Source organism: Peromyscus maniculatus, chromosome 9, assembly GCF_049852395.1.
Source record: "Peromyscus maniculatus bairdii isolate BWxNUB_F1_BW_parent chromosome 9, HU_Pman_BW_mat_3.1, whole genome shotgun sequence".
Lineage (NCBI taxonomy): Eukaryota > Metazoa > Chordata > Mammalia > Rodentia > Cricetidae > Peromyscus > Peromyscus maniculatus.
Genome location: NC_134860.1, coordinates 31,167,428 through 31,188,330, shown reverse-complemented (window position 1 = coordinate 31,188,330; position 20,903 = coordinate 31,167,428). Strand labels below are relative to the sequence as shown.

The 20,903-nt window shown below is 43.4% G+C and overlaps 1 protein-coding gene and 1 long non-coding RNA gene across 4 annotated transcripts in view; one reads left to right on the top strand and one right to left on the bottom strand.

Moving 5' to 3' along the window:
- Nucleotides 1-20,903, bottom strand: part of LOC143267279 (uncharacterized) — a 67,446-nt gene that overhangs the window by 8,271 nt on the left and 38,272 nt on the right. The window lies entirely within an intron of this gene.
- Nucleotides 1-20,903, top strand: part of Flnb (filamin B) — a 153,106-nt gene that overhangs the window by 99,934 nt on the left and 32,269 nt on the right. For all 3 annotated transcript variants that reach the window (XM_006994755.4, XM_076544551.1, XM_006994754.4), the window contains exons 19-29: nucleotides 1,243-1,360; nucleotides 4,063-4,325; nucleotides 5,230-5,827; nucleotides 6,756-6,929; nucleotides 8,242-8,404; nucleotides 9,148-9,308; nucleotides 12,051-12,218; nucleotides 14,217-14,340; nucleotides 14,768-14,924; nucleotides 15,869-16,058; nucleotides 17,814-18,061. In XM_006994755.4, coding sequence (XP_006994817.1) covers nucleotides 1,243-1,360; nucleotides 4,063-4,325; nucleotides 5,230-5,827; nucleotides 6,756-6,929; nucleotides 8,242-8,404; nucleotides 9,148-9,308; nucleotides 12,051-12,218; nucleotides 14,217-14,340; nucleotides 14,768-14,924; nucleotides 15,869-16,058; nucleotides 17,814-18,061 — 2,364 coding nt within the window. The remainder of the gene's footprint in view (nucleotides 1-1,242; nucleotides 1,361-4,062; nucleotides 4,326-5,229; nucleotides 5,828-6,755; nucleotides 6,930-8,241; nucleotides 8,405-9,147; nucleotides 9,309-12,050; nucleotides 12,219-14,216; nucleotides 14,341-14,767; nucleotides 14,925-15,868; nucleotides 16,059-17,813; nucleotides 18,062-20,903) is intronic.

Below are 20,903 nucleotides of genomic sequence, written 5' to 3'. Positions count from 1 at the left end.
CAGTGAGTTGGCTCAGGACCTGTGGACAGACAACAAAAACCACATGGTTGTGTTATGTGTGCCTCTGCAGCCACCAGGGCTTCAGCAAGGGAACCTGCCAATCTTCTAGTACAGTGTGCCTTCACACAGCTTTTCTTTCCTTCACTAGAATTAGTAATTAGTGACTATGTGCTGATCTGAGAACACTCTTGTGTGTGCCCCAGTGTCCTGAAACAGATTGCCCAGACATTGAAGAAACTGGTTCTGTTGGTTTAGAGGCTCGAGGCCCAATGGCTGTACAATGGGGTTGGCTTGTATCATGGTTTGAGGTGCTGTGACAAAACAAAGAAGTAAAAGTTTGGTGCCTCGTAATTTACCAGCATACAATTTACTGTGTGCGTGTGATGGGGGCATGTTCCATTACCCCTCTGAACAAGGAGGATCTTCTTGAAAAGTGGAAGATGGCAATAAGAACTACTCCTTAGGACTGTTCTGTGATTTATTTTTTCTTTCTTTCTTTTTCGTTTTTTGAGACAGAGTTTCTCTATGTAACAGTTCTGGCTGTCCTGAAACTCATTTTGTAGACCAGGCTGGCCTCAAACTCACAGAGATCCGACTGCCTCTGCCTCCCAAATGCTGGGATTAAAGGTGTGTGCCACTACCACCTGGCTCTGTTTATGATTTTGAATTGAGGAAATACATGGAAGCATTAATCCCCAGCTCACTGTCTGTTACTAGCTACTTTTATTTTTTTTAATTGTTCTTGCCATGTGTTCCAAAACTTAGAGAAGTGTTTAAGGTGTTTTCTGAAGCCACTAACAGTCAAAGTGTGAGCCGGACAGTGGTGGTGCACGCTTTAAATCCCAGCACTCAGGAGGCAGAGGCAGGCAGATCTCTGTGAGTTCAAGGCTAGCCTGGGCTCCAGAGTGAGTTCCAGGAAAGGCACCAAAGCTACACAAAGAAACCCTGTCTCGAGAGAAAAAAAAAGTCAAAGTGTGACTATAGCTCAGTTGATAGAATGCTTGCCTGGCATACATGAAGCCGTGGGTTTGATCCCCAGCATTGCATTAACTAGGTGTCATAGCACACACCTCTAATCCTGGAGGATCAAAAGTTAGAGGTTTCTCTGCTGCAGCACAAGTTCAGAGCCAGCCTGGAATATGTGAGACAAAGGAAAAATTGATTAAATTTGGTTAATGAAGTTTTTGGAGGGCAGTTCAATGCATTTTTACCCAGAAGCATACTCCTTTTCTCTCATTCCAGGGCAACATGCAGGTTTTAGTGACATATGGTGGTGATCCCATTCCTAAAAGTCCTTTCACTGTGGGCGTTGCTGCTCCACTGGATCTGAGCAAGATAAAAATCAATGGACTAGAAAACAGTAAGTATCTAATAAGATCACTGATGACCTGAAACTGTGACTGCTATTATTAAACTTCCTTCAAAATAATTTTCAGAGAAATGAAATCTGCCTTAAAGAGACGTTGCAATGGACAGACTTAGATTTGAATGAGAGCTGTGCTGTGAACCAGTTCTGTGACATGCATGCCACTTATGCTTTTACCAGGCTTTCACATTTACACAGCAGGAATGGAGTATTTGGGGACACTTAGACTCGTGGAAGTATTGTAAAAATTAAATGATGTAATAATGCAGAAGCTATAATCAGCTCTCTGTAACTGGTGATGTTACCACAGTAAGTTTTCATTAAGAGAGAAACTAAAGAATGTTGCTTTTGGCTGAGAGTCACACTATGCCAACCATCATGGGCATCTGATTTACATTAAGGTCATACATAGAAATTGGCTCCTTGGCACTTAGAAACCATAACCTTCCCCTTCCATCCTTCTCCTTTAGCTTGCTATGTATCTTACCTCATTTTATATTGTTATAAATACATTGTAACATCATTTTATTTATGTTAAAATTTAAAAGTTGGTTTTTGTTTGTTTTTGTGGCACTGAAGGTACAGAGCCCAGGCAGGGATTTGTGCAAGCACTCTGCCACTGAGCTGTATTTCCAGCCTGTTAATGTTTTTTTTTTTCATTATTATTATTGTTGAAAACTTCATACATAAAGAGAATAATAGTACAGTATAAGTACTTATGCTTACTTATGCTCACTTAGCTTCCATGCATCCTCTTAAAATAATTAACATTCAAGGAATATATAAGCCCTTTTTTTTTTTCATCAGGAAGGTCTTACATTGCAAATCTTTTGACATTGCAAAATGATGTTATCATCTACAGAGTTCACTGTCAAGAACCATACAGTTGAGGGGGTTTTGTTATTATTGCTGTTTTTAATCTCTTAATGTTTTAAATGAGGTAATGATTTTCTCTGGGCTGCATTGGTGTCAATCCTAGGCAGAATGTGGCTGCCTGTAACCTGTGAATTGAAGGTTGAATATGCCTGATTCTGCTTGCTGCAGTTAACCAACATTCTGAGAGTTAACTGATGCATTTTAGAACATCTTTGGGTTTTAAATAAGGTCTTGCATATTACTTCCACACCCTCCTGCATCTACAGATATAGATGTATCCAGAGAAAATACTTGGAAGTATTTATTTTACACTAAATTTATCCTGCCCTGCCTATAGTCTTTGGCCTGTGCCTCCTCTTGAGTTCAGTAATACATTTTGGAAATCATAATCCAATTCAGTCTTCTTCATTAGTATTAATTGCTTGGAGAGTCCCAAACTGGATGCCCCTCAGTATTGTGTGCTCACCTGATTTCAAGACTACTAAGTCAGTGGGACAAGTCTGCATACCTGGGATGTGTACCCCAGGCTATCCCCTTCTGATAGTCCCCAAGGGTCTCAGCTAGCCTTCCATGAGAAACCTGGTTTGTGTCCTGCATGCACTTGTATACGAGGTTAACTCACATTCTGGAAGCTGCTAAGTGAGGTCTGTGCTGGGGCTGAGGACAAAAGGCTGTGAGCATGTGACAGCCACTACCCAGATACTTCATGTGTCCCCTTAGTTCTTCTTTCCTTGGGACATCAAGTTTTGACTGCAGAACAGGAAAAACATGGTGCCCATTAGGAACAGAGTTTGTGGGCAGCTGTGCGAGCCTGGATAGGCTCCTCCATGTCACCAGAGTCAAGATTTGCCTGGTTATGGCAGGGTCCTATGTTCCCTGTGCTTTTGTTTTGGCTGAAACCCTTCCCTTGTTTCTGTCAAAATAACACCTGGGGTTCCTTTGCCTTGCCTTGCAAAGACACTTTTAAGATTTATTTTTATTATTTTAAAACTTGATTAGGTGTATGTGAGAGGGGGTATGTGCACTTGAGTGCAGGTGCCCGTGGGGTCTGGAAGAGGTTGTCCATCTCCTGGAGCTGTAATTACAGGCAGCTGTGGACTGCCTTATGAGGATGCTGGGAACTAAACTCCAGTTTCTGCAAGAGCTGTGCTCCTAACCACTGAGTCATCTCTCTTTCCTTACCCTTTTTAATATGCAAGATCTTCTGTGTGACCCAAAGACCTTTTAATGGCATCAAAGTCAATTCTCAGAACTTACCAGTTATGTGACTTCTGCCTTCTTGTGGGTGGGGATGGTAATAGGGTTGGATTTTCTGTCAGGAGTTAGTATAATAAAACTTTGACTTATTAAGGGTGTTTCCGTGTAAGATTGTTCCCATAAGGAAGTGAAGAAGCAGACAGTGCTGAATTGTACTGTAATTATAATCTGTCAAAAAAGATTGTGGGGTTAGATAAATTTGTTTGAATCCCAGCTTTGTGACCTGCTAGATATGTTGTCCTGGATAAGTTACTTAACCTCTCAGAGCCTCAGTTTCCCCATTTTTAAAGGCCACTTGTTCTTAATTAACAGCTCATAGAGTGAGTATGTAAATTGAGGAGACAGTGTACAGTACTTGTGACTGGCATAGAAACTGTGTTTAGTAAGGAGCTGTTATTGTCAGTGTTAATGACTCATTGCATTGTGTTTATGCCAGCTGCTGAGGCTTCGGTGTTACTCCATCAGTCTCACTTCTTGTCCTTGCATCAGCCGTTATTTACTGCAGCAACTGAGTAAAACCTCACATCCAGTGGGCATGCTTCACCTTGTCTCCCTTTCCACAGGAGTTGAGGTTGGAAAGGATCAGGAATTTGCCATTGACACCAAGGGAGCAGGAGGCCAGGGAAAGCTGGATGTGACAATCCTGAGCCCTTCTCGGAAGGTTGTGCCATGCCTGGTAGCACCAATGGCTGGCAGGGAGAGCAGCAGAGCCAAATTCATCCCTCGGGAAGAGGGGCTTTTCGCTGTAGACATCACCTATGATGGACACCCAGTGCCCGGGAGCCCCTATACTGTGGAGGCCTCACTACCACCAGATCCCACCAAGGTCAGTTTGAGGTTGCCTTGTTGTTGCCAAATATGATTTGGAGTCCTATCTGAGAAAGATACAGGAAAGTCTTTCTGTGATGAATGTGAGTTCTCAATGGCTGACAGATGTTCTACAATTCTACAATTCAGTGCGTCTGGTTCCCTCAACAGTTGAACCAACTTATGCTCATATTCTGTTTGCAAAACTTGGTGAGAGTCATTTATTGGTTAGCATAATAATGGTATTAGTCAGCCCATAGGGGTAGGCAAGATTGTGGAGGCCTCAGCCCAGTGTCCATTACGCAGATGGAGTTTATCCTACAGAAGCTATTCTAGCAAACATAAAAATACATTATCCTTAGTCCTAGTTTCCTCAATTCAGATGATTTGGGGATATTTCCTGTGGTCTGAGTGGCATGAATTCTATAAAGTTATCTCTTCTAAATCACGGTTTTATTATTTAAGATTTATTGATGGTTTTGTAACAGCCCAAACTGCTATGATTTACCTTCTTCAGGCCCCAGCCAAGCAAACTCGTGTGTGTGTGTGTGTGTGTGTGTGTGTGTGTGTGTGTGTGTGTGTGTGTGTGTGTTAGGATGTTAGGGTCTCACATCCAGCCCTGTGGTTCAGAAGAGTAGGGCAAAGAATGAAGCATTAGGGCAGGCCTAACACCTCACTACCTGGTCCTATACTAGGGGTTATTCTTTCCCACCTGTTCTTTTGAACAGTTGGATTGTGTTGTTAGACCCTGACTGATGCATGTATTAACGTGTACGTGTGCATGACCACCAGCCCCAGGGATATGGGATATTTTACTGATGTGTGCTTTTGTGTGATTGTGGTCACAAGTATTGGAAGCATGGCTGACTGGGTAGTGATAGCAGCTATAGATAGGATTTAACTTTTATTCTTTGTTCAAATAGGTGAAGGCCCATGGTCCTGGCCTTGAAGGAGGTCTTGTAGGCAAGCCTGCTGAGTTCACCATTGACACCAAAGGAGCTGGAACTGGAGGTTTGGGTCTAACTGTGGAAGGTCCATGTGAGGCCAAAATTGAATGCTCTGACAATGGTGATGGGACCTGCTCTGTCTCTTACCTCCCTACAAAACCTGGAGAATACTTTGTCAACATTCTCTTTGAAGAAGTCCACATTCCTGGGTCTCCCTTCAAAGCCGACATTGAAATGCCATTTGACCCCTCTAAGGTTGTGGCATCAGGACCAGGTCTTGAACATGGGAAAGCAGGTGAAGCTGGACTCCTTAGTGTTGATTGTTCAGAAGCAGGGCCCGGGACTCTGGACCTTGAAGCTATCTCAGACTCAGGAACAAAAGCTGAAGTTTCTATCCAGAACAACAAAGATGGTACCTACGCAGTGACCTATGTGCCTCTGACAGCTGGCATGTACACACTGACCATGAAGTATGGTGGTGAGCTTGTACCGCATTTTCCCACCCGGGTCAAGGTAGAGCCTGCCATAGACACTAGTGGGATCAAAGCCTTTGGGCCAGGAATAGAAGGAAAAGGTGAGTCTCCAAAACAAACTCAGCTACCTGCCAGGGGTCAGGCTCTCATCTATCGCCTCTGCCTCATGTGTTTGACTGGTTGCAGGGAGAGACAAGTAAAGGAAAATGGGGATCACATTGTTTCCAGAGGTTGCACTCCACCGAGCCCCCTTTTTTGTTTCTCCCTGGTGGATGGGGCTAGCATTCTCAGCTGATTTCCAGTTTTTGTGGAAAAGCCAGAAATCTTTGTTAATATTTTTGTCATGTCATTGGAACTTAGAATTAAATGATGTTAAATGTGTTAATAATACACAGAATGCAGAGCTTATCCTACAGAAGCTATTCTAGCAGACATAAAAATATATTATCCTTAGTCCTAGTTTCCTCAATTCAGATAATTTGGGGATATTTCCTGTGGTCTGAGTGGCATGAATTCTATAAAGTTATCTCTTCTAAATCACAGTTTTATTGTCTGTCCTTACCCTTGTCCTGGGTCTCTACCTTTCTTTTGAGACAGAGTCTCATTATGTAGCCTAGGCTAGTCTTGAACTCACAACTCTCTTGTTTCATGCTTTTAATTGGCTAAAATTCCAGGCACGCACCACTGCACCAGGCCTAATCCTCATCAAAAGCAGTTTTATTGTCACTTGGCCAAGTCTATCTTGACTTTCACAATCAGTGAAACCACTCTTAGGACACCAAAACTATACTTAATGTATTCCAAAATATAAAGAGTCTTCATGGGGGGGGGCGGCAGTTCTGCTTGGGCCCAAGGTGACATTTTTCTTTTGATTTTGTTTTTCAAGACAGGGTTTCTCTGTGTAACTCTTGCTGTCTTGGAGCTAGCTCTGTAGACCAGGCTGTCCTCAAACTCAGAGATCTGCCTGCCTCTGCCTCTCATGCACCACCACTGCTGGGCAACGTTCTTATCTATGTGGTTGTTCAACAGATGTGTTTCGGGAGGCCACAACAGACTTCACAGTTGACTCTAGGTCCCTGACCCAGGTTGGAGGTGACCACATCAAAGCTCACATTGCCAACCCCTCAGGGGCCTCCACTGAGTGCTTCGTCAAAGACAATGCTGATGGGACCTACCAAGTAGAGTACACACCGTTTGAGAAAGGTGAGTCTTCCTCTCTGTGGCTGTGACTCATGTTCATTCAGAGCTGTGTTGACCATTTGTTTAGCCAAGTCTACCTTGTACTCCTGTGCTTGACTCATTTATTCAGCCTGCCTCAGCAGAGAAAAATGCACATTACTCAGAAATGTAAAAAATCCCTTCCCCAGTAGGCCACTGGCCATTCAGTGCCTGCTTTACTGGCTGTGGTAGTTTGAAAGAAAATGGCCCCCAAAGGGAGTGGCATTATTAGGAGGTGTGGCCTTGTTGGAGGAAGTGTGTCACTGTAGAGTAGGCTTTGAGGACTCATATATGCTTAAGCCACACCCAGTGTCTCAAACCACTTCCTGTTGTCTGTGAGTCAAGATGTAAGAACTCTTAGCTCCTCTAGCACCATGTCTACCTGCATGCTGCCTTGCTTCCTGCCATGATGATAATGGACTAAACCTCTGAATTGTGGTGAGCTACCATAATTAAATGTTTTCCTTTATAAGAGTTGCCATGGTCATGGTGCCTCTTCCCAGCAACAGAAAACCTAACTAAAACACTGGCCTTATGTTATATATTGCTAAGCCCCAGCTTCACCTGAGCAGATTGTGGCGTGATGCTGTGGCCAATTAATAATGAATGATTAGTGTAATTTTTTTTTTGCAATTTTTCTTTTTGAATAGTAGTGGTGATTATTAAAATGTTGAGAAATCAGGAAATCATAAAGAAAAAAGGAAAGCACCATCTATTCCTTTTCTTGGATATATGATCTCATAAATATTCTATACAGATATCTTCAGGTATTTGTAGATACCTGGCTATTCTATTTCCTGAGTTTCCTGTAGTCTTTTAATGCCTGGATAGTGTTTTCCCAAATCAGGATAGTCTTTCTAGGATGACTGCCTTAAACACTAATTAACTCTCTTTGCTTCGGGCAGGGTATATGATGCATGAACAAAAAGCATAGACAGCTTTATCTTTCAAAAATAAGATTATACGGACATTACCATTTTCTTTTTTTTAATTGTATGTGTGTGTCTACGCGTGCATGTGCACGAGTGCCCATAGACGACAAAAGAGAGTTCCTGGAGCTGAAGTTATAGCTGATTGTGAGCCAACTAATATAGGCACTGGGAACTTAATTTAGATCCACAGCAGGAGCAATACATCCTCTTAACCACTGAGCCAATGGTCTCCAGCCCTGTGTTGCTGTGTTCTTAATCCACTCTTTCCAAGTAGCAGTTAGTGTGTTATTTATATGTATTAGAAAAAAGTCTGAAGTAGTGACATTATATATAAGTACCGTTTGTTGTTGTTTGTGTTTGGACAGGTTTCCATGTAGTAGAGGTGACTTATGATGATTTGCAAATCCCGAACAGTCCCTTCAAAGTGGCTGTAACTGAAGGCTGCCAGCCATCCCGGGTCCATGCCCAAGGTCCTGGATTGAAAGAAGCCTTTACCAACAAATCTAACGTCTTCACAGTGGTAACCAGGTAGGCAGTGCTCTGGGATCACTGTGTAGTTAACCAAGTAAGGAAACAAAAACGAAAAAGAAGAGAAAAGGTTTGTAAGTTTGAGACAAGAGAATTGCTCTAAGCTTGAGGCTAGTCTAAGGTACAGAATGAGATCCTGTCTCAGGGGAGAAAAAAAATTGAAGCTATGCCTTACTTATGTGTCATGGTCTTTCAACTTCTGAGAAGATGCATTTTTAAAGATATATTAAACATTTTCTTGTGTCAAGATTTAATGACCAGATATACCTAAAAGTATACCAGAAATAATAATAATCATCAAGATGCTAAGCACACCAGGACTGGACAGGTCCTTAACTTAAGATGTAGAAGTATGTAGCCAGCCCTATATGTAAATGAAATATTTGAGACATTCCTATTACATTAACTCCAAAGAGATACGATTATAGATCAATGATAGAGCACAGGTTCAGAACCCTAAAATGCATGCCTGTGTTGTATTTGTTATTGTACATTATGCAATAGATAGGAAATACAGTTGAAGGATAAGCATGGAAAGGAGGAAGAGTCAAGACTGTCTATATTATATAAAGACTCTATGTGAAACTTCTGAGAAATTCTCTGCCTGAGAGGTATTGTCACATTAGTTGAGTCAAGTTAACTAAATAAGATAGTTTATAAAGGTTTTTTTTTTTTTTTTTTTTTTTTTTAATTCTGGCATGGACTATTCACATTTAACTCCCCCACACACATACTCTTTCCAGGGGGGCAGGCATTGGTGGGCTCGGCATAACTGTCGAGGGGCCATCAGAGTCGAAGATAAACTGCAGAGACAACAAGGATGGCAGCTGCAGCGCTGACTACGTCCCTTTTGCTCCAGGGGATTACGATGTTAACATCACATATGGAGGTGTTCACATCCCTGGTAAGCCATCTCTTGGGCAGTGGTTCAAGGAATAAATGATGTCGGATGGAAACAGATTTGGTTTTGCTCATCTCTCTTTAGTAGAAAGATTTTGAAAAAACTTGAAAGAGAGAATCTTCCCAATGACCACAGCACCAAGAACACCACAACTCCCAATGGAACCCAGTAACATAGTAGAAAGCATTGGCTTGGACCTTCCACTAGAAATACAAAATGCAGAGTCTGTATTTTTAAAGTTATTATTATTATTGCATGTGTATGATTGCAGGAGCTTATCTGTGCCACATGTACAAAAGTGCCCGTAGAAGCCAGAGGATTGTCGATCCCCTGGAACTGGCTTCCAAGCAGTTGTGAGCCACCCAATATTGGCTAGGAATTGAACCTAGGTTCTCTGTAAGAGCAATAAGTGCTCTTAATCACTGAGCCATTCCTTCAGCCCCCAAAACCTTGGGGCTTGGCTTTTACTCACTTTTTTCATGTGTCTTGACTTTTCTTTGCATTGTTAATCCTGGCAGCTGGCAAAGACATACTAATACAAATTCTTATTTATTAATTTGTTTGCTATTTAATGATATTCTATACCTTTAAGTGTAAAACAGGGTTTCTCATCACTGACTATGCTGGCATTCTGTGTAGAAATTGGTTATGAAGAGCTTTCTGTGCATTGTAATCACAGGATCTCTGTCAGGATCTCTGGCCTCCACCTACTAGATACGTACCTGTAGCAAGTAACCCTCATTTGTGATAACCAGAAATGTCTGGAAATTGTTCTTTATCTTTGTAGACAAAAATCACCCTGATTAAGAACCACTATAGTCAAAACTGAAACCAAAAAGATATGAAGGATCCATTTTTGTTTTATGGAGAGGCATCTCCAGCAAGTTCTAGTTCTGATTTCATAACAGAATAATTAAAAAACTCATCCCATGTGTACATACATGCCTAAGAGTGTTGAAGAATGTAAACTGTGTTGGGATGCAAGTCAGAAAACTCCAGGGCTGTTACTGAGCCAGGATGTGTCTTGTCTCCAGGGGGATGAAAAAAAGGGCAGAACCCCTCCCTAGGAGCCCAGGAACTGCAAGAGCCTTCCAGGCTCATGTGGGTTTCCTCCCCAGTGGGTTGCTATTGCATCAAAAAGATTGAGAGGCCCATAAGCTGCTGGCCTTAGGGGTCTCAGCTGTCCATTGGCCTATGCTTTCCTGATTCTATCTCTTTTCCATTGCCACATATGCACACATACATATAGTCCTCCCTTTCTGTCACATTGATCAGAAGGCATTGACTTTTAAAGCTAATTTTGAATCAGTTAGATGACTTTGCAGATAAAGACCCCTGCCACACAAGCCTGATGACACAGGTTTTATTCCCAGAACCCACATAAAGTTGTCTTCTAACCCTCCATACATGCACTGTGTGATTATTCTACTGATATGTCTATATAAACTTTAGTAATTCAAGATAACTAGTTTCTCCTCAAACCCGTACTTGCTACTCAGATCAATAAAGGTTGTGGCCAAGCGGTGGTGGCGCACGCCTTTAATCCCAGCACTCAGGAGGCAGAGGCAGGCAGAGCTCTGTGAATTCATGGCCAGCCTGATCTACAGAGCAAGTTCCAGGACAGCCAGGGCTGTTACACAGAGAAACACTGTCTAGAAAAACCAAAACTAGACAAAAGTTGTATTTGGGTTTTTGTTTGTTTGTTTGTTTGTTTTGCTTGTTTGTTTGTTTTAATTTTAGTTCTTAATCTAGAGAATTTCAGCTAGAAATGAGACAGACAAAGCTCCCACTCCTGGGGCAACTACTATCTAGTGTTCATGCACCACTTTGTGCTGATCAGAAGCAGGTTGAATGGAGAGAAGGGACAGAATGGGGTTGTAAGATCCCTTTTAATGCCTTATCACAGGACAGTGCTTGTGACAGAGTTGAGCACTGAGAATAAGTAAAAGGGGGTCTCCAAGGGAAGTGACAGTGTCTTTCACCAGGCAAGTGATTCTGCTGGCTTCTATGTGCTTCTGCTATAGGGCAGTAGTGCTGCCTTGGCTTTGGGAAAGTGCCGGATGTCATGAGCTTTGGGATTCCCCTGCAGGGGGAGTAAGAGTTTGGGCCCATCAATGAGCGCTAAGCATCTGGGCCTCTCCCATCAGGGGAGATGGTGGCTCTTTATGCTTCAGGCTCTGTCTCCTCCCAGGGCAGAATATCAGTTTCCCCTGAATTCCAGAACTCCCCGAAGTGTGGGGCACTTAGTATAAGGTGTTGCTTGTCTTAGTGTCAGGCTACTTAGTCAAGATAACTCCTGAGAGCCAAAATATCCAGTGACCTCATAGTATCTTGTTTGCTTTCCTGGGAATTCTTCCCCCGAGTGGTAGCTGCTCCCTCTTACATCATAGCACTGGTTTTACTGGAAAGCTTTTTCTGGTCTCCTGCAGACCAAATTCATTGTCTCCTACATGTTCTGCCTTCTGTAACTCCCAACTGATGCCACATAGGATGTTGGAAAAATGTGCTCTCATTGCCCTACTTTGGCTTCCTGGAAAGTTCACTGAAGCCCCAGGTCCTATGTCTACATGTGCTACATGACAGATGTGGGAATAGCTGTGGTCACATAACTGCATTCACAGTAAGGCAGGCTGAACTGACTGAGGCTTATACCATCGGTGTCCAGGTAGAGCAACAGTGTTGTTCTGGGTCTACACAGGGTGGTATTTTGATTGCTTCATGCTCCGAATCCTGTGACTCTTCCAGGCAGCCCCTTCAGAGTTCCTGCAAAAGATGTTGTGGATCCCAGCAAGGTCAAAGTTGCTGGCCCTGGTCTGGGCTCTGGTGTCCGAGCTCGAATCCTGCAGTCCTTCACAGTGGACAGTAGCAAGGCTGGCCTAGCTCCACTGGAAGTGAGGGTCCTGGGCCCAAGAGGTGAGTCTGCATCTTGCCTTTCACCCACCCTGGGTAGAGACAACTATGACCCAGAGGAGGTGCTTTCTTATGAGATTGCTCATGAATTTATAGTTAAATTCTCACAATTTATTGCTCTACATTCTAGCTAGCCAGCAAAAGTCTGCTTTTAAAAAGTTGGTGTATTATCATTCCTTAAGTCTATTTCTCCTGTTAATAATGTAGTCTTAAGTTTCTTTTCATAATTTAAATATTCATTTCATGTGCTAAAGACAAAACCCTGGGCCTTACCCATGCCACACAATTGTCCTTTCAATGAGATACATCCCAGGCTTTGGTTTTCCAAGATTGTGGTCTAACTAAGTAACTCAGACTGCCTTTGAACTTTGCGATCCTCCTACCTCTGCCTCCTGAGTACTAGAACTTCAGGGATGTGCATAATAACTTCACTTTCCCAAGTAGCTTGTGGAAGGAAGTGTTTTATGGGCTTTAACGTGCACTGTCTACCTGACTGCACCATTACCTGTTCAGCATGGATGGGATGCCCAGGATAGTCTGGGTGTGGGAAGGAGGTAGGGTGTGGAGATGATTCATCCCTCTGAGGTGCTCAGTGTTGCTATGGAATATACCAGAATCTTGGTCAGGGATATAGCTTTGTCATTTCTCAACTCCCTGGAGGGTCTCTTGGGGAATAGGTCTTGTTCGCATTTGGCCCACACTGCTGAAAATCTGTAATTAAGATTTCAGTGACTACTGGGCCATCTGGGGACAACCTTGAACTACTGAAGCCTGTTGCCATATTTCTTCTAGTATTTAAGACATGCTTTTTTTCCCATATAAATTAGTATGCCTGATTTCTTAAGTAACCTAGGTTTCTCTTCTGGTCCCCACTTCCCCTGTAATGTGTTTGTGGCTTCCAGAAGCAGTGAGCTGAGGTTTCTTCCTTTGAAAGGAAACCTCCTTAGTGGAGTTAGTTCATCAGGAAGTTCTGCCCTTTGAAGCTCAGGGCAGAAGTGGTCTGGGAGAATGAGGTCATGGGGTGGATTCTCCTTTAGTGAAGTTTCTAAGCTGAGAGGGTGGGAGGGCTTTATTTACATAGTAGTCTGGAATATGGAGGACTTCTCAAGTAACAGCCTTGTAATTTTAGCTGATGCAGTGGCTTCCCAGTCATAGCACAGCCTCTTGAACACCATTTTAGAACTCTTTAAAGCTGACCCAAAGGTCGCCTTTATAGAGACAAGTTTGAGGATTGTGTTTTCCCATTAGCAGCTGCTTTCAATTGTGTAAGCTGGGTGCCTCTAGCTAGCCCCGCCTCTAACACTGACTTGTCCTTACTTCACCTGCTCCGCTTAATGAGCATGCCCTGCTTTGATTAACCTCCCTGCCCCTGACTCCTCCTCGACCTCATGTTCTGGCTGCGGGTCTAGAATCTCATCAATGTAGTGCATGCCTTAATTAGGCTTTAATATACTCTAGCCATCACTTGTAGCATCCCACTAATGGCCCTCTTGTTCTTTGAGACTGGCACCCTACCTTCTCTGTAACTTGGTGTTCTAGCATGTTGGTGCCATTGTGTTCTTTGCTGAAAGGAGATGACAGGTCTTGATTGGCCAGCCCATTGGTTACTTTTTGCTGTTGAGGTTTCTAGACACTTTGGCACTTTCTCGGCTATAGAATAAAATTACCACACCCAAGCATGCCTAAACAGCTTGAAAGAATATGTAGCAAGTCTGCAATGCATATCTCCAACAACAAGCTTGCATGGTCTTCTTAATTGTACTCTAGGGCAGTATGGTAGGCTGAGTATACTTTAACCCACAAAAAGCTAGAGGTATCTCTTGGTGCCAATTCTGCTACTGTGACTTATGGATCCTGTGATTATGGCCTGCTTGCCTTTATGTCACTCTTCAGTAGAAACCAATAGGTCTTGGGGGTGGCTGTGATCCTGTTTTAAATGCAGCTGGGGTGCAGTGAAGGGGAGACCAGGTTGTTAGTCAGACCTCTCATTTCTGTCCTCAGGCCTCGTGGAGCCAGTGAATGTGGTGGATAATGGGGATGGCACACACACAGTGACCTACACCCCATCTCAGGAGGGGCCCTACATTGTTTCTGTCAAATATGCTGATGAAGAGATCCCTCGAAGGTGAGCATCTCAGCTTTCAGGCATGGGTACAATCCACCCTCAGACCTGTCCGCCCACAGGACTGGTAACCACTGCTCTAGTGCCAGCCTGCCCCCCAGCCATTCACACACTTCTTATTTAGCAAATGGTATAGAACCTGTATATTCCATGCAGTGTGTTACCATCTAGCAGGCATACTAGTTCCTGTTCTGGGGTCTATCCATTCATCTATCTTCAGTTCAAAGGGAAGCGAGGATGGACTGTTGTATGATGGCTTGTACCTCATAGCTCTATATTTTCAATGGTCTTCTGGTCCTTTCATTAAACCTGCTCTCATATCTTACAGAAATCTTCCTTTCAGCCCTAGCCATTTGTAGAAGAGAGATCAAGTAAGGGCAGGGCTGACCTGTATGTATCCTTACTGACCAGGGCTTCTGTGTTTATCAAGTCCCTTTAAGGTCAAAGTCCTTCCCACATATGATGCCAGCAAAGTGACTGCCTCTGGACCTGGCCTCAGTTCCTATGGGGTGCCTGCCAGCCTACCTGTGGAGTTTGCAATTGATGCCAGAGATGCTGGTGAAGGCCTGCTTGCTGTCCAGATCACGGTAACTGTGGTTGTTAGCTGTTTATGATAGAGGGGAGTGGAGCCGAACCTTATTAGTAAGACTAATTTTAATCCTGGAAAGGGATTAAAAATAGGAGTTTAATGACTAATTTCTGCCCCAGTGCACATGTTTTGGGGATTTCTTACAGTCAGTATCTCTGCTGAAAAGCAAGGTGCTCATCTGAGTGAGCATCTAAGGTGATGGCAGGTGTAGCACCACTCATTCTCTGTTCTTTGTTACTACATTTCTTCTTATGTGAATTTTAAATGTTTTTAATTGCCTGTTGGGTTGGTTAAGGCTAAATTCTACATACCACAGAGCCTCTAACAAAGGATTGTCCTTTCTTGGGAACAAAACCAGAGTTAAGTCACCTAGGTGTTCTATGACTCACCAAGGAAGCTGCATCTCTGACTTAGTGTGTGGCTCTGTCCCTAATGTCTCCTCATGGCCCATGAGCCTGCCAGTGCTCTGATCATCAGGTTTAGAAGGTAAACCAGAAGGAAAGGAAGACAGAAACAAGGAAAATGGCTCTCATAGATAGATGATCTATCTTATGAGAAGACCCTCCTCCTGTCTCATAGTCACATGGTTGTATGGTGGCAAAGCTGATAACACAGGGAGGATTGTATTATTCAGTAGTGCACCTAGCTAAGGGGGAATGTCCTGTTGATAATAGAAAAGGAATGGAAAGGAAAGATGGACTATGAGCCAAGCTTTTGCCATAATGTCTCTATACTTTGTGATGCTGAAATACTATTTTACAGACCATCATGGTACAATCTGTGACCCTTTCCTTTCCCTACCCAAATACAACAGAACAAGATCACATTAAGCTTCTATCTTCTCCCACCTGTAGAAGTGCTAATTAAAGAGCATGGTTTGCTGTGATTGGTTTCTACATGTTGGTAGCAGCATCCCAAATAGCATTACTTTGTGATTCACAGGACCAAGAGGGGAAGCCTCAAAGAGCCACTGTCCATGACAGTAAAGATGGCACATATGCTGTAACCTATATCCCTGATAAGACTGGACGCTATATGATTGGGGTCACCTATGGTGGAGACAACATTCCACTTTCTCCTTACCGTATTCGGGTCACACAAACAGGCGATGCCAGCAAGTGTCTGGCCACAGGTAAGTGCAGGGGAGCATCAGGGTTAGGAGTGTATGTTCTGGTCTTCCTTGTGCCACTTAATAGCTTTGTGATCAGGAAAGTTGCTTAGGCTCTCTGAGCACCAGTCATACGTAGATAGAGTGAAGATCTTTTGAGGTGAGAACATTTAGATTCCAGAAGCATTTCCAGGTTTTAGAGATGACATCACGGGTTATCACAAAGATGAAGTAAGGGCAGGTAGGAAAGATGGTGAGCACAATGCCAGGGCAGGGGAGCTCTTACACACTTTTGAAGTGGGGACACTAGTTGATGTCTCTTACAGAAACTGCTATGAGAACCAGCATATTTTTGCTTCTGTGAGTGGTGGGCTTATTTGTTCAGGATTCATTCAAGAGCATCTTGCTTAGATCAGCAATAAAGAAGGAACATGTGAAAGGATTTGGGATTTTCTCGAGAATTCATGAATAATTTACTCTCCCTTGCTTCAGCTTCTTAGATGTGCTTGCTCGACTATATGGAGGGGGCACTCTAAGCATTGAACTCAGGTGGCCAGGCTTACATCAAGGGGCTGCAGATACTTTTACCCTCTGAGCCATCATACCAGTCCAATATGGTCTTATCCATTAAAAAAGAACAAGCAAACCAGGGTCTCATGTATCCTGGTTTCCTCACTCAGACTTGATGTATAGCTGAGGATGTTGCCAAATGCTAATCCTCCCATGTCTACCTCCCAAGAGCTGGGATTCTATGCATCATCAGCACACCTTGTTTCATGCCGTTCTGTTTCTGAGAGCAACTCCTACAGCTCAGTGCTGCTGCTGCTGCTTTAGCAGATTTTAAAACATGAAACCTGGGCTGGTGAGATGGCTCAGTGAGTAAGGGTGCTTTTCAATCAACCTGACAATTAAGTTCTGTTCCCAGAACCCAGATATTGAAAGGAAAGAATTGTCTCACAAATTGTCCTCTGATCTCCATGCACATTCCCACACACATACACACCTGCCAGTGTGCTTACACATGCAAACACACATGCACACACATACAGTATCAATCAATCGACCAGTTGAGAAAAAACACAAAAAATACATGAATTACTGACTCAAGTAAATCATTTACTCCTCGTAGTAAAAAGAAACTAAATGTAGGTCTACCCTGGTGTGGTCTGTTCTCTGATCTCATATTGTTCACTTTGGCCCTTTTTGTCTTCACAAGGCAAAAACTGAAAACCACTGGCCAGACCACCACTCTGGTCTGTGCATCAATCCCTAGCAACTGGTTCAGGGCATATTTAGTGAGAGATGGGAACCTCCTCTGGCTTTGCAGACCTGTTTCCTCCCCTAGCTCAGGCAGGGGTATTTTTTCTTGGCCTGGTAATGCTGGTTGGTCTCACTTCTTGTTCTGCTGGGGCCTTCCACCACCAGCTCCGCTCTTCCACTTCCTACTGTGTGAACAACTTTCTTAGCACTCCCCATTGCCTTTCTACATTGTGCACATTTTAACCAGTGTGTTTTTCTTTCACACTTTGTTACACTTTTTGCAAATCAGAGACAGAAAGACGGCTGAGTGGCTATCTGTTGTTTGGGGAGAGGTTGCAAAGCCAGGGACATGCTTGATCAGATATTTCTTTGAGCAATACCCTTCCCAATGCTCTTTGGGATGCCCCCTTCACAGACATAGACAGCACAACATAGTATGGCCTGTTCTGAGGTCATATGACCTGGTCTGAGGCAAGTATCCACAGCCAGTGATTTGATTTTCTTCTGACCTTTCTACAGGTCCTGGAATTGCCCCCATTGTGAAAACTGGTGAAGAAGTGGGCTTTGTAGTGGACGCCAAGACTGCTGGGAAGGGGAAAGTGACCTGCACAATTCTGACCCCAGATGGCACTGAGGCTGAGGCTGATGTCATAGAAAACGAAGATGGGACCTATGACATTTTCTACACTGCTGCCAAGCCAGGGACCTATGTGATCTATGTGCGCTTTGGTGGCGTTGATATTCCCAATAGCCCATTCACAGTCATGGTAAGTAAGGTTCCTTCTTCTGAGCCAGCTGTAAGCAAGATTCCTTCTCCTTAGCCAGCTTTTACTAGTAGATACTGTAATAGCCACCATTTGTTGAACCCTTACTAGGCCATCTTTCATCACAGCCTTGACCCTGGGTATAATCTCTAGAAACACCAATATTGGGGGAGATATCTTCAGTCACGGAGGCATCTATCATGCCAACAGAGTTAGGCAATGTCCTCGTCTAAGCTAACTCAGAGGGAGAGCTAGCTGAGTTTTACAGGGTAAAAAAAAAGGAAAATAGTAAAGAAAATGCATGTGCCTCCTCCCCCATCTCCACAGTGGAGGAGAAGGGTCCTCATGTTCTCTTGTCCTCACATTTAACTTGCCTCTGAGATCTCAGGGTGCACAGTACCTCCAGTTGTTTTTGGGTGAGATTCAGAAGGGGGATGTGTCTTCTCTTTTAAAGCAAGGAAGATCAGGAATAGAAGGGGACCATTGTTCGGACATTCAGGTTAACAAATAACTGAAAACTTAAAGGCTTTCAGTTCTAGGTGCCTTTTAGATTGTCTCTGATTATTAATGTTCTTCCACCAAGAGCATGGTAGAAGAATTACCACATAAGCCTCAGAAGCTTTGTTAAAATGGGATTGCCCAGTCTAGACAGATGCCAGGTGCCATGTAGGCTCCTTCATTGTATCTTTTGATGCAGAAGAACAGCCACCCAACCACAGGTCCTAGGCTGCTAGTCACCTGACTCCAACCACTGCCTGTGAAGTGATTTCTAATTACTTCATGTTGTACAGCAATGGAGAACGGTTCAAAGAGTGTGTTTCAAACAGTAGCCCAGGGACTCTGTTCCCATCTATAATCTGTTGTAGCTTTTCTCTTTTCTCTCTATATTTGTTTAGCTATAAACATCCTGCCAGAGGTCTGGAAGCTCTTTCGTATCTCAAATATGTAAACACTTGTCAACTTTGGACACTGTCCATTTGGGAGTGTTTTTCTTCTCTGGGGGAGAAAACATTGCAACGAGAATGTCAGTGTTATTTAGAAAAGTGTCCCGGTTGTAGTTTTAAGACATTGTGTTTATCCCACGATAGATATGATCTTGTTAGTTAGAATTACGTGGAGTAGAAGAGCAGCAACCCCTGGGTAGAGGTCATGATGCTGCTGCAACAGGCAGGAGATGAGAGACCCCAGATGTTGGGGTCTAAGTGAGAAAGAAAATCAAGAGAAAAATTTGGAGACCGCATTAGCAAGTGGGTCAGAGGCCTGAAGTAGAGGCTTCCAAACTCATTAGAAATGAACATCCCTTTAAGCCCTATGTGCTCACAACTTGAGGATATCTAGTGGCCACTCACTGCACCCCCTTCACTGGGTAGATTCTCTTCCTCCCTTTATAGGCTCAGGGCTGGAAGAACATGGACACCTGACACCGTATTGATAGCAATGCCTTAGGGAGACCACAGATTTGGTCAGTTAAGTGTCTCACATCCATGTGACGTACAAGTTCATGGACGAACAGCTTGCTTGTCATACTGAGTTCTAAATTACGAGGCTATGTCTGTAGCCTTGAAAGGCCTTTCTGTTTGTGACATGGTTTTGAGTTGGCCTCCATGAGAACTGGCCCTAAAGGCAAAGTGGGGTGTCAGTAAAGTCCTTTCTGCGGATGGCACAGTTCCACAGCTTCTTTGTTTCTTGTTATGGCTGAGGATAGTGATGAGGGACCTTTCCCTGTTGGGTCAGTTAGATCAGGAACATGAAGCTGACCATTTTAAAAAATGAATACACTAAAACTTTAAAATGTTAGTTATTGGGGCTGGAGAGATGGCTCAGTGGTTAAGAGCACTGGCTGCTCTTCCTAAGGACCTAGTTTCAGTTCTAAGCACCCACATGGCAGCTCACAATTTTCTGTAACTCCAGTCCTAGGAGATCTTACACCCTCACACAGGCATACATGCAGGCAAAACACCAATGCACATAAAATAAATATCATTTTTTTAAAAATCTACCTAACAAGTTAAACCCTCCACATCAAAAGAAAGAAAGAAAGAATGAAAGTTAAAAAAAAAAAAAAAAAAAGCAGCACATTAATGATTAAAGATATTTCTCGGGTTAGGGAAATGGTTTGTTGTGTAAAGCAAGTGTCGTGCAAGCATAGCCTGAGATCAGATTCCTAGCACTCATAAAAATCGGGGCATGGCAGCACATGCCCATAATCAGAAGACAGAACAGGAAAATCCTGGGTGCTTGATAAACAGCGAGTCTAGCCAGTCAATGAGCTTGAAGTTTAGTGAAAGTCCAGTGCCTAATCACAAAAACCAGCTGTAGGGGCTGGACGAACAGCTCAGTTGTTAAGAGCCCTTGCTGTTCTTGTGAAGGACCTGGATTTGGTTCTCAGAACTCACAACCATCTATAACCTTCTCCTCACCTCTGTAGGCACCAAGCACACATACATATATACAGACAAATCACTCATACACATCAAATAAATAGATCTAAAACTAGATAAGGTGGAAAGCAATAGGAGACACTGATTTGTGGAGCTCTGGCTTCTACACAATGCACTGGTGTGCTCATGTGAGAGCGCGCGCGTGCGCACGCGCACACACACACACACACACACACACACACACACACACACACACACACAAAGTAAAGCAAAACAAGATATCAAGTAAAAGAAAAACACAATCCACTTTTGCCCTGGCTCCATGCCAGATGACTGCTGTTGGTTTTCTCTGCTCACACAATGGACACTTGAGTTCATGCAAGGGATCATAACGTGTGGCTTTGATGCTTGCTTCCCTCAAGCTGACATGGATACCCTTCCATATTAATTTGTCAGACTTCACT